Raw genomic sequence first — 12,453 nt, 5'->3', positions numbered from 1 at the left:
TATGTAGCTTAGTTTAAGAGCGGCACTTGGCTTAAATGGGAATTTGCACGTTAATTTGCATATCTTGTTGTCCACCTCTCTTTGGCTGTGAGATTTTCACACAGATGGGAAAATCTTAAAATATTTTATATCTAATTGTAACTCAGGTTGTGCAATCTGTGAAATTCAAAGAAATAAGGAAAAAGCTTTGATTAAAATATGTTACATTTATAATATCAAATGATTTTAATTGAATTGGGGAAATTTCTAAAGAATCTCATACTACAAATTAATTTTTTTTGTCTTACAAAGAAATTTTGGCTAAAATTCCCAACTGAGTCTAGCTTCAAACAGGTGGCAGAACCGCTAAATACAAATATCAGTCAGCAAAGAAAAAATTAAGAAGAAATTGGTATCACTTTTCCCAGAATAAAGTCATTCTCTTTCTCCATAAAATCATATTTAATATTTAAATTTATCACCGCTTTCTGTTATCGTTAAAAAAAAATTAATTAAAAGTGTTGTTGTTTCTAGAAGAAAAAAAATAATACAAATATCTAAATGTTAAATGGAGAAGTTCTACATGTGTTCTCTTTCTGGAAAGACGTATGATAAGGAGTTGGAAACCTTGGTTTGTGGTAAAAATAAATCCTTATCAATTCCTAACCACAGAAGCCTCTTTTTCCCTGAGACTCGATTTAAATAGTGTTTGCTTTAAACGTGTTTATTATTATTAATAATACATATCTAGAACTTATCACATTCTGTTGAAAAATGTATGGGGAGCTCAGAGTTTATCGCCAAGTCTACGAACTATGGAAATGTGATCGTGGGAAACAAGCAGCTTATCTGCAAATTAGCAAAATTTTTAACGAAATCTCGAATTTAATTATAAATTATCACCCAGAAATATATTAAATGTATAAAGAGGTATTTTTATATCAGTGCAACATCGAAATGCTGTCAACACCAAAGGGCATGTTTCTAGCAACATAAGTCTTGCAACATTTTCTTTTAAGTTTCGTCATGATTGATTTCAGGTTTAAATTAGTTTTATTTTAATAGCTTTATTTCATATGCTTTTATTTCGACGCGCTTAATATTGAGTAACATATTAGAGTAATGGGTTCTACCAAATAAAAAACAAAAAAGTAATAGATAATGAAATAAATACATTAATAAATAAAAAAAAAAAAACAAATAATAAGAGTTAAGACAATAAAAACAAAGTATGTAGTTTTTATAATTCCAATGAAAATTTGATTAAAACAAATAATTTTTTTAAAACTATACTTCTATAAAAATTAATAATTCAAAATGGCTGAGGTTGTTGAAAATTGTAGCAAGACCAGAGTTATCGTGCCTTAAACAAAGCTTATATTTATCGAACCGTAAACAAATATTAAAATTAAATATTACCTCTCTTTTCTAGATGAGAGCACTTTAGTGCATTTTACTTTCAACATGAGAATTTGACAACATGTCTAATAATTCTAACCCGATGGCGAGAATTCTCCTAATACGAATAAGCAGTAAATAAAAATTAATTGTTTTATTAGATGTTCAACTCTTTAACATTTTAAGCATTCCCTTTAACACTTTATAATTTATACCATAATATTTCAAACTACTTTGTCAAATTGGGGTACTTATCATCAACCGTTTCACCGCTTTCTCAAATTAGCTTCTTTGTTACCGACGGGAAGTCTACCCCATGTATCTGTAGACGTGTAAAATTGTTGTCTGTGTAATGTAAAATAACAAAAATTGTTTTCAATAAATCGATAGTGCAAAAAACAATTTTTTAAAAACGATAGTATCGATATTGCTATCGATTGTTCTCCACCTCCATTTCACAACAGTTTTTCCATAATTGTTGTTTTCGTTTTTTCCGTCGCGAAGTCGCAAAAATATATATATTGAGATATATCTCGAAATCCAGACAAACTGGAGAAGTGGAAGAGAACGCGCAACTCCACCAAAAAGATGGATGAGCGAGGAGGCGGCGGTACTGGCGGTGGGGGCGCGGGCGGCTCTGGAGGATCAACAACAACGGGCAACAACAAATCAGCTGCTGCTGCTGCATCTTCATCGGCGGCGCCTGTTGATAAGCCAACGGTTCTAGAAGGTAAAGAAAATGGAAAAATAAACAAAGAAAGTGAAGTAAAATAGAAGAAAAGAGCGTAGAAAGATATACATTTATAACTGTGAAACCGCACAGATACACATACGCTGTCTAATGCGGATTTCTCATGTGTGTAATATGGGCGTTTTTGCCTTCCCCCAGACCATCTTCGCTCGGCTGAATGATAAAGCGTAGCCCTTTGTCCTAGTCTAAAAATACAACTACGCATTAGCTTTGGCGCCAGGACATACACACAGGCACACATGGGCATCCAAAGGTCCTGCGCCTGATTAATTTTAGGGGTGGAGTGAGGGAGAGAGTGAGCTCTACGCTGTTATCTATGTGCGTTGTTGTTTTCTCTAACGCATGTGTGTGTGTGTAAGACCTGTTGAATTTTAATGTCCCATAAAAAAAAGACAAATTTTTACTTCAGAAATTAACCAAATGAAGCCCTTAAAATGCATCTATGCATCACAAAAGCAACAATTGTTGCTGTTTTTTGCGTATGACAAATCAATACAAGTTGCAGCAATAACAACAACAACGTCATTTCACAATTACAACCACAAATTGCATTCTATTTCATTCACGGCCTTTGCTTATGTGTGTGTGGGTGGGTGTGTGCAGATGAAGATTGAGAAGTTCTAGAATACGATCTTTAGTTTCTTCTAGTCTTAATATCTATAGCATAAAGCATAGTATCTTAAATTTCAGTCATTGAGCTCGCATATCTTGTATCACTTTGGGGGTGACGTGTTCCAATATAAAACCAATACGATTTTGGCGATATCATCATCGGATGTTCATAGCCAAGGTGCACTCTTTAGATTTTTTGTTTTTGTTTAATATTAACAGTAGCAAATGTATTGATTGTTTCTCTATAATAGAATAATAATAAAATAAACTTTTATTCACTACCCTAAATAAACATATATAAAACAATTAGAACATTCAACTCCAGTCTTTAATTAAAAATTAAGAACCAAGTTATTATATTATTTTGCCAGGTTAAATTAAATAAGTCATTAACTCAATACTTTTTTTTCTCAAAGACAGCAATTGATAGAGCAAAAATATAAATAAAACCTTTGTCTTATCAATTTAGTTCTATTGAAAGTGTGTTTTATGCTGTGACTAAGTCTCTATGTCACCGTAAACTTGACTTTGGTCTTGATACTAGTATTCCCTGAAAGTCTGTTCATTATTTTATTTATTTAGTATAGAAATGGGACCACAATTAGTCACCTTTGTTTTCCTTTAGTAAACAAATGTTATCAGAAGCAGAATGTTTTTAATAAAACCTGCCAAAAAAGAAATAAACAAATATTCAGTTAAATATTTAAATGAAAAGTAAAGTATATTAGTATATTGTATTATAATACAAAATATAGTAATCAATATTGAAAATATATTCTCAAGGTGTTCTTCACAACATTTTCGATGGGCTGACGGACAAGGAGGAGCAGGTGCGCGGCGCCATGCAGCAGGCCATTGTAAAGATTCTGGAAACGCATCCGGAAAGGGCGGCAGAGATCCTCAGCGATTATCGCGCCCAGCAGCCCAAGATGAGCGATCAGACCGTGGCCATGCTGCTAGAGTAAGTTCAAGGAAAGATTTCCCCACTGTGAAACTCCTACTAATCTTCAACTTTCTCATTTTCAGTTGCATTCGTCGCGTGGTGGGTGCGGAAAATCCCTTACCGGCAAGTGCCAATCAGAAACTGATTGCCCTGGCCTTGCAGGAGCTCACAAGAAGCCCAGAGCACGTGCCTCTGATACAGAATCCCGCCCAGCGTATACTTGTGGCCATTGGTCGAAGCAGTCCCGACAGCTGTGCCCAGGTAATGGAAGCATTGCAGGAGAAAAAGGGACCAAATCCCGATGGAAGTGGTGTTCCTCACTTTATGCTAATGCAAAGTCTCGGCCTGCTGGCCACAGAGCATCCTGCTGGCGTTGTGCCGCACATCAAGGCCATATTGAGCAGATGCCAACCGCATTTGGGAGGCATACGCCAGGATCACATTAAGCAGGCTCATGCCTATGCAATCGGACGGTTTAGTGAGGCCTTGCTGGAGGAGGGCGGCAAGGCAGAGGATGAGGATGCGGAGGAGAAGCGATGCTCTACGGAGATCAGTGTGGCCTACGATGTGCTCTTTAACCAATGGCTGCACTCCCGTGAGCCCAAGGTCTGCGTAGAGATTCTGCAGGCCCTGTCCAGCATGTATCCCCTGTTGCCACGCGATCGCATCCAGGACCAGGCAGCCAGGCTGGTACCCCAAATACTTGCGCTCTACCGTCGAAGCGTGGACAGGAATGCGGTCACCCAGTTCCTCTGTTCGGTGTTGAAGACGAACCTAGCACTGAATCCCCAGGTCCTGGATGGCATAATTGATCCGTTGATCACGAACCTGTTCGATCTCTTGTGCGTATACCCGGACTACGAAAAGCCGCAGACAGTCAAGGGCCACTACGAAGTGCTGCGGTGCTTCCATTTGCTGGCTGGCCATCGTCCCTACTCGGCCCGGATCATGGACACCTTGCTCATTCATCTGCGAAACAACAGCGAAAGGGAGCGAATGAAGTCTCTGCTCATACTCACACACCTGCTGAACTCGTGTGCGGGAAATATAGAGAATCGCATCCCGGCCCTCATAGAGTGCCTGAAGCAGCTGATCCTCAGCGAGAGAGGCATCAAGATGAAACTGACGTTGCTCAAGACCATTGTGGCGCTCGCTCAGAAATCTCATATTCGGGACAAGGAGTTCGTGTGGTTCGTGGTGCGGCACAGCTGCCGCTACTCCAAGCCCAGTCAGGAGCACGGCAGCCAGGAAGAGCACTCGAACCTGGCGCTTAGCTGTGAGAACACCCTTTACATGCTGGCCTCCACGGTGGGTACTCTGGACGAGCTACTCAAGCGGGAATTGCTCAATTACTTTATCCTTTTGGACTACACCGATATCTGCGGAAATCTGGCCAAGTGTCTGGCCAGTTTATTTGCCAAATCACCGCACATTGAGTACGATATAGCGACGGGCGAGGATGATGTGGCCACCGACAATAATGCTGCCACAGAAGGCGCCGTCGCGGGAGTCGAGGATCGTGGTGTAAGCAGCGTGGTGAAACGCGGCAAGGTGATGGTGCCGGGGGCGGAGACCATCTATGCCCGGTGCCTGGCCCTGCTGGGCAATCAGGAGCACTGCATCAAGCGCTGTTCGAACATACTCAGCTTCCTGCGCTACTACCATCCGCAGGTGAATCCCGCCCTGGAGGAGCTCTGGGAGCGACGTATACCCGACTTGCAGCTGCAGATTAACAGGGAGAGCGCCTATCGGCAGCAGCTACACGACTTTGTGCTGGAAACGAACGAGTTCCTTGGCGGACTGGACGAGAATTTTGCCCAACGGCTGGCCAGCAAACTGGCTGATCAAATGTACTTGTATCCCATCCAGCTGCCCAACTCCGAGTGGCATCTCCCAGCCGACTTGAGTGCGGAGCGTGGAATGCTGCTCCAGACCGTAGCACTCACTCTGCTCCAGGTGACCGATGTGGCCTGCATTCACACCAAGATCGATCTCATTGTGACGAGTGCGCGCCAGGAGCGATTGGACAAGCATGTGAAGCATGCGGACTATGAGAAGCGTATCGAGCCCTGCGCCCGGGCCCTGGGCTATATATCGCGACAGCACCTGGGGCTGCTGGTCAAGAAACTAACAGAGCTGGCCCAGGTGGGCGGGCGAAAGCACTCGACGGGCTTCTTCAGCAACCTACACTTTATCAAGGACACGCACAAGGAGCTGGAGAACTACAAGAGCAACTTGCTGGTGGTCAAGTCCTTTGGTCGCATCATGGACGAGGCGGATCCCCTGCAGTCGTTGCAGCACCTGGACGAGGACGATACTCTGCTGGGCTTCCTCATGCAGCAGCTGGCGGGGCACAAGGATCAAACGATTATGTCGGCCATCCTGCAAACGCTTCTCAGCATCTGCAATCAATTGATTGCCACCAAGGAGCAGTTAACATCGCCACTGCGCCACCGCAAACAGATCATGGAGACGGTGTTCAGCATACCAATTGAGGCGCCCTTCCACGACCTGCCCCTGCTGCCCACCATTCTCAAGCTGGGCACGGACTTTATACGCATCGGTGGTCCCGACACCGAGGAGTGCGTAGACGGCGGCGTAATCTTTGAGATTGCGTGCCGCAACTTCTTCGGTTGTGCTCAGCAGTTGAAGATGAAGTTTGACTCGCAGGAAGAGGACGAGCGCAACAGCTTCCTGGCCAAGCATCTGAACGAGTCATTGCCACAACTTAACGCCCTAGTGCGGGCCATCGTCGAGCTGGATGCCTCGCCGGCCACCCTGGATCTGATTATAGGCATACTGGAGACCTGGACCAGGGATCGCAACTCGGAAGTGCGCATCTGCGCCAGCCATGTCTTCAACAACACCTTGGAGGTGTACATCAAGGCGATGCGCATTGGTTGCGAGGCGCCGTCCAAGTTCAATCAGACTGGCCAAATGCTGGGCAAGATTGTGCCCAGGTGCATCGATTCAAATGGCACCGTACGTCAGGTGTCGGTGGAGATCCTGCAGAAGACGCTGGAGATTGCCTGCATCTATGAAACCCTGACAATAGCCAGCATCGACAGCAATGCCGACTGGCTGAAGGAGATCGAGGTGATTAAGGAGCACATCATCACCGACGAGCCAAAGCAGATCTACAATCTGGCCGGCGACATAGCCAAGATCATTGCGCTGCGCATCTCCAGTTTCCAGTACTTACAATTCTGGTAAGGATTACGAAATTTCCATTGTCTCCATTTTATTCTATCCTCCTCTTTTTACTCGTAGTAAAACCTTGCTGCAATCGTTGCGTGACCCGGAGCAGAGTTCCACCATCGGTGCCAGCGTTGTGCTCAAGTTCTTCATCCAACAGAAGGGCTCGGAGCTATTCCATGCCATTCCCGATCTCGTGCGTGACAGTTTGCTAGCGCTGCAGGTGTGCGAGGTGCCCAGGGCCAAGTCTGGGGTCCTAAAGGCACTGGTGGCTCTAACAAAGCATCATCCCAAGTTGGTTTGCGCCGAAATGCTTAACCATCCGCTGCCCTACGATCCGCATCTGGTGGAGTATTGGCATCTGGTGTGCAACGATCCCGAGCTGACGGGCCTTATGCTGGACATATTCCTGCAACTGCTGAGCGGAGCAGCGATTCAAGAGGGTGGTGGTGGCCAGGAGACGGCGACAACGGATCGCCAGAAACTGGCCAGCAGTCAGCCGTTTGCCATCTTTTCTGCATTGCATGAGATGATGCCCTGCAAGGACATCAAGGGGGTAAGAGACTAAGACTACAGGAGGTATTGAACCATAAATTATAGTTTCTTTTTGTATCACAGCAACTGGAGGCGCGCTTTCCGGACATGTTCAGCATGCTGCTGACCTCCCTGAGCAGCTACACCAACTTGGCCGCTCCCAATTCGATGAATGCTTCTATAAGTCCCAATCAAACGCAACCAACGGGCAAATCCAAGTTCGGTTTCGTGCCCAACAAGGAGCTGATCAAGCTGAATCCCTGCCAAATAGCCCTGGAGACCTTTCAGGCCTTCCTCACCAACCTGGAAATGGAGCAGATCGCCAGCGTGCTCAGCGTCAATGCCCAGCTGGCCAGCAGTGCAGACTGGCACAGCTACATTGAGTTGCTGACCCCCATGGCCATTGGACTGGGTCAGCAGCTGCAGCTGGGCAGTCCGCAGATGCGACATTTGGTCAGTTCGCTGAGCAAGTATGTGGCGTCGCCTCACGATGGTCAGCGTGTGGCAGCTGTGGGTCTATTCTCACGCCTGGTGCCGCTGAAACCCACCGGAGAGCTGGCTGCCTCCATACTACTCCACTTGGGTGCTGCCCTATCCGATCCCAATGCGGTGGTGAGAGGTCTCAGCATCCAGGGTATGGGCTATGTCGGTCATCTGAACGAAATGGAGGCGAAACGCTACTCGGAAACGGCCATTTCGGCTTTGTTGAAGGGCGTCGACGATCCTGTTGGTGACTGCCGCCTGATCAACATTCCGCTGGAGAGCATGCGCGGTCTCTCGGGTATCTTGAGGGCTTTGCCCAGCGAACGAATTGAATCCTTCCACGTCTCCCTGGCCATTCGAATACGCCCCTTCCTGGGTAATTATGCACTGGAAATGCGCGAGGCAGCCATCCAGCTATTTGGGGATTTGTGCGAGGGCGGCAGCAGTAGCTGCTCCTCCTCACCCACCACCACCTCGTCCATGGAGGCGCTGAAGGAACAGCTACTGGCGAATCTATTTCCGCTTCTGCTCCATCTCAGCGAGAGCGAAGCTGTCATTGTGGCGGCCTGTCGAAGCACTTTGCAGCGGGTGTGCCGCCTGCTTCCGGCACCGCGGGTCATAGAGATGGCGGAGCAGCAGTTGGGCGGCGAGGACCGTGGAGTTCGCCTCAATTATGGCAGCTTTGTGGTGGACTTTGTCAAGCTAATTGTAAGTGAAGAAAGTCTTTACTTTTGGAGTTAATTTCTAATACAAAATCTGTACCTTTAGGCCCAGGAACTGACGGAGCACATCCAGGACTTTATTGACTCCTGCCTGCCGCAGCTGCGTAGCCAGTGGCCAGAGGTGCGAGGCAGTGCAGCCATTGTGATTGGTATGATTCATACATCATTTCCTCGTACTGTTGATTAACTTCTTTCTATCCTGAATCACAGGCATCCTGCACAACTTCCTCAGCGAACGAAACATGCAAACGGAATTGGTGGCCAGCAAGATCGCAATGCTGCTCAAGGACGAACAGGCGGCGGTGCGTGTGAGGGCTGCCACTGCCCTCGGTTACTTCTTTGGCGACATCTAGGGACCAATCCATTATCTCGATTAATTACTATCCATGTTTTTTGTATATTTATGTACGCCTTAGTATTCTCTCCAAGTGTGTGATCCCGTGCTGCCTCAGCCATTGTTTCCCTGAATTTTGTTTGTTTTGTTATTCAATCGAAAATCCACGTTATATACTAGATACTACTATATATACATATATCCATATAATACCGATATTTATATATATTTATAAACACGATTTTATGCGGAGCGTTTTACAAGCTGTAAGGCAGTGTATTGTTGGCATTAAATGTGTTTTCTACAAAAGAAAATGTAAAAGACTCTTGTTATGGACAATAATTGCATCATAATACAGGATTTCTTGAGGTAAAAATGTGATCTAAATCATTTTCCAACTAAAATATTTGTATACAATCAAATCTTTGTGATGTTTTTAACATGGTACAGTGAAGGCAGACAAATTTTAAGGCCATCTAGCGTAAAAAATGTTAATATTTTTGAATAGTAATTAAATATATATTATTACATTGTTCTTGAATTCGATAACACTAAAGTTATTGAAGTTAATGCATTATTCCTTGTTATACATAGATATTTTATTCTTAACATATACTGCTCGATTTGGATCGGATTGTCTTTGAATTAACATATATTTATATTATAATTGTAATATGTCTATTTATTTTTTTTTTTTATATTTTTAATAGTACAGGGAGTGAAACTTATTATTTCTTCAATATTACGCTAAATTTTTTCATTTTAAAGACCAATTTTCGCAAAAAAGTTATCGAAAAACATTGAAAAACTCTAAAATGTAATTATATATATTTAAAATACTATTTAAAGAACTGCATTGTATCTTTTTTTATATTCTCATGGTTTATGCAGCACTGTACCTCTTTGCTTCAAATACTTTCTGACTGTAATTTACCTTTGAGAGAGCTTGCAGCCATAATATTAAAGAAATTTGAAACGTTTACCCAACTTTAAGCTTATAATAATGAATACTTGGCTGCTTTTGCAAATATATTTAAACATAAAAACTGTCTTAAGGTTGTAAAACGCTTTGTTGTATCCAAAAACCTAATGTGGCAAAAGAACGAAATAAGCAGAGGACGTAAGACCGGACCAAATTAAATCTAAACAATGTTCTTAGCTCGAATCTGAGAGTCAATTACCAGGCCACATTACATCCCTCAACCCCTTTGGACTTTAAATTGATGGGTTTCACACAACGTGTGTTTGTTACATTGTATTGTATTATTAACGCTTACAAAAACCAAATATAGAAATATTAAACCAAAAACTAAAGCCGTAAGATTCAATCGAAGGCATGGTACTGGATGCGGCCCGACGACCAGGCAATGGTCAGCACAGATCTATCGTTCTCCTTGTACAGCGGCTGGAAGCAGATGAAGCTTGGACGTTCTGCCGCTGTCTCGCCGCTCAGGGAATACGCCGCTGAGATGTTTAGATCGAACTTTTGAATGAAGGTGCGAAAAACGGCAATGCTGTTGGTGGACTTGAACGTGATCACCAGATAATTGCCATGCGGATCCCAGGCCATCTGCTGGGCATGGCCGCCGATCAGGGGGCTGTTCGGATCGATGCAAGTAGTGCAAGCATTAAGATCAGCAATGGGCAGAACCTCCTTCTCATCGGAATACGCTGTAAGTAGGTTTTGATTAATATTAAGGGGAATATGGAGGGAGGCGTATGAAATCTGTGGTCAGCATTATACAGGCGTGTCTGCAAGCTTAAGCAGCCGCCAACCTGTTGGTGACTTTAATCTGGGGCAGCCCCTTACAATCGCACCCCGGTCCCTGTCCAACACTAAGAGACAGAGACTGAGCACAGACTGCCCCTCGAAGAGATGGTAAGTACTTACAACTGAGCAGAGTATGCTGCACGAACTGCAGGCGATACAGGATCGGTTCGGTGCTGCTGACGAAGAGCAGAAAGCGACCGCAGGGCGACCAGCAGGCTGTCTGCACATAGCCTCCGTTGCCGCACACCCAACGCTCGGTAGTCCAACGATTGTGGCAGTTCCACACGCGAAACACACGATCCACGGTGGCCGAAAAGAGCCAGTCGTTATCCGGCGACCACTTGAGCAGTGAACACGGCGGACCCAGACGTTTGAGGGGCTGCATCAGCGCACTGTCTGGCTGCCAAATGATGATGGAACGATCTCCAATGGAGGTGGTGGCTAGCTGGGTGCCATCCTTGTTCCACTGCAACGAGGTAATCGGCAAGTTCGAGGGATGCCTAAAAATATGGCTTGGTGCATTCGAGCGTCCCAGGTGCATGGAGGTTTCCACCTTCCAGAAACAAAGACCCTGCCGGCAGCCAATCACAATCTGTGCAGCGCACAGCGGTCGCCAGGCCATGCACGTGATCTCCGTTTGAACGGGACTCTGCAGGATTTTGTTATCAATTATAAAGTTATTACTTGCAGACAGAGAGCGGGGCATACCTTCAAGACCGCTACAGCGGCTGCGTTCGAGTCCTTGGTGTAAATGCGCACCACATCATCCAAACCGGCTACGGCCAGCTTGAAAATGTGCAAGTGCCAGGCCAGACAGCGAACATTGCTGTTCAGCCAATCCCTGAAAGAAAAAGCTCGTTTTATAAAAATCGTTCAGCTCGGGAATGGAGAATCCTGCATACGCACCCCGTCTCCACAAATTGGGCAATCCGCTCCGCACCGAGCCCTTGGGTGTGCGGAAAGATCTTCAGCTTTAGTGTATTGACCAGGCTCAAGATTTGGGCAATGTAATCGCCAGCCTGGGCAATCACTGGCGCCTGTTCCCTGGTCTTGGCGCTTCGTGCCTCCTCCAGGGACTCCCAGAAGCCGGCATCGAAGAATATCCGCGTAATCCTCTTCAGCACGCCCTCCTCCACGGGCAGGAAGCTCTGGCCGCCGTAAAAACGCTGACCGGCAGCCGTGTGGGAGGCCATAAGTTCACTGCTTAGTCTTATCTGTGGATAGCGCTGGAGCTCCGGTGAGTGGGCTTGCCGCAATGCCAGGTCCGAGATCATGGACAATGGCGGACACTCCTTCAAATTGCTCAAAGCCGCCATTATTCAGGGATGTTTATATTACATTAAATGTGAAGTCAGTTAAATGCTGATAAAATAAAAAAAATAAACGCGTCGCGCGGGAAGGTTGGAAACGGTGTGGCCAGAGTTGGGCAAGTTCGTAATGCCAGAAAAGAAAAGAACTGGAACCGGATCGTTCTGGGAACTGAATAAAGAGCGGTAAAATGATATAAATTTAATAAAATAAATTTAAATGTTGACTACCATATAAATTTATTTATTTTTTTAACCAACGAAAACAACAATGACAGCTGCTTGAAAACGAAACAAATCGATTGCTAAACTATTTCAAAACGTTTGATTCACCGGATCCTCCAAAATTCAAGAATTCAAAAATGTAAGTATAAGGAGTAAGTATTTTACATAATATATACAGTTTTGAAATATCTTTAAAATA

The 12,453-nt window shown here is 44.7% G+C and overlaps 2 protein-coding genes across 2 annotated transcripts; one reads left to right on the top strand and one right to left on the bottom strand.

Moving 5' to 3' along the window:
• The first annotated feature begins 1,791 nt into the window (after positions 1–1,791).
• Positions 1,792–10,260, top strand: c11.1 (maestro heat like repeat family protein c11.1). The gene is made up of 7 exons (XM_020946893.2): positions 1,792–2,107; positions 3,524–3,701; positions 3,767–6,892; positions 6,954–7,434; positions 7,497–8,603; positions 8,664–8,766; positions 8,828–10,260. The coding sequence occupies exons 1-7, from the start codon at positions 1,966–1,968 to the stop codon at positions 8,968–8,970; spliced, it is 5,280 nt and encodes a 1,759-aa protein (XP_020802552.2). The 5' UTR covers positions 1,792–1,965; the 3' UTR covers positions 8,971–10,260.
• On the bottom strand, positions 10,192–12,241 carry Aladin (aladin WD repeat nucleoporin). The gene is made up of 4 exons (XM_020946892.2): positions 11,629–12,241; positions 11,431–11,563; positions 10,843–11,371; positions 10,192–10,622 (listed from the first exon to the last, which is right to left on the bottom strand). The coding sequence occupies exons 1-4, from the start codon at positions 12,036–12,038 to the stop codon at positions 10,276–10,278; spliced, it is 1,419 nt and encodes a 472-aa protein (XP_020802551.2). The 5' UTR covers positions 12,039–12,241; the 3' UTR covers positions 10,192–10,275.
• Positions 12,242–12,453: the final 212 nt, after the last annotated feature.

Source organism: Drosophila serrata, unplaced genomic scaffold (genome assembly GCF_035046125.1).
Source record: "Drosophila serrata isolate PLE 108 unplaced genomic scaffold, ASM3504612v1 contig_12, whole genome shotgun sequence".
NCBI classification, from domain to species: Eukaryota; Metazoa; Arthropoda; class Insecta; order Diptera; family Drosophilidae; genus Drosophila; species Drosophila serrata.
Note: the sequence above shows the minus strand (reverse complement) of the source record. Positions and strands in the feature narration are given on the sequence as shown.

Coding starts and splice junctions, on each gene's coding strand:
- c11.1 (XM_020946893.2), top strand. CDS start 1,966: ATGGATGAGCGAGGAGGCGGCGGTACTGGCGGTGGGGGCGCGGGCGGC. Junction 3,702..3,766: donor ACCGTGGCCATGCTGCTAGA/GTAAGTTCAAGG, acceptor TCTCATTTTCAG/TTGCATTCGTCGCGTGGTGG. Junction 6,893..6,953: donor TTCCAGTACTTACAATTCTG/GTAAGGATTACG, acceptor TTTTACTCGTAG/TAAAACCTTGCTGCAATCGT.
- Aladin (XM_020946892.2), bottom strand. CDS start 12,038: ATGGCGGCTTTGAGCAATTTGAAGGAGTGTCCGCCATTGTCCATGATC. Junction 11,564..11,628: donor GCCCAATTTGTGGAGACGGG/GTGCGTATGCAG, acceptor TTTTTCTTTCAG/GGATTGGCTGAACAGCAATG. Junction 10,623..10,842: donor GCAGCATACTCTGCTCAGTT/GTAAGTACTTAC, acceptor ACCTACTTACAG/CGTATTCCGATGAGAAGGAG.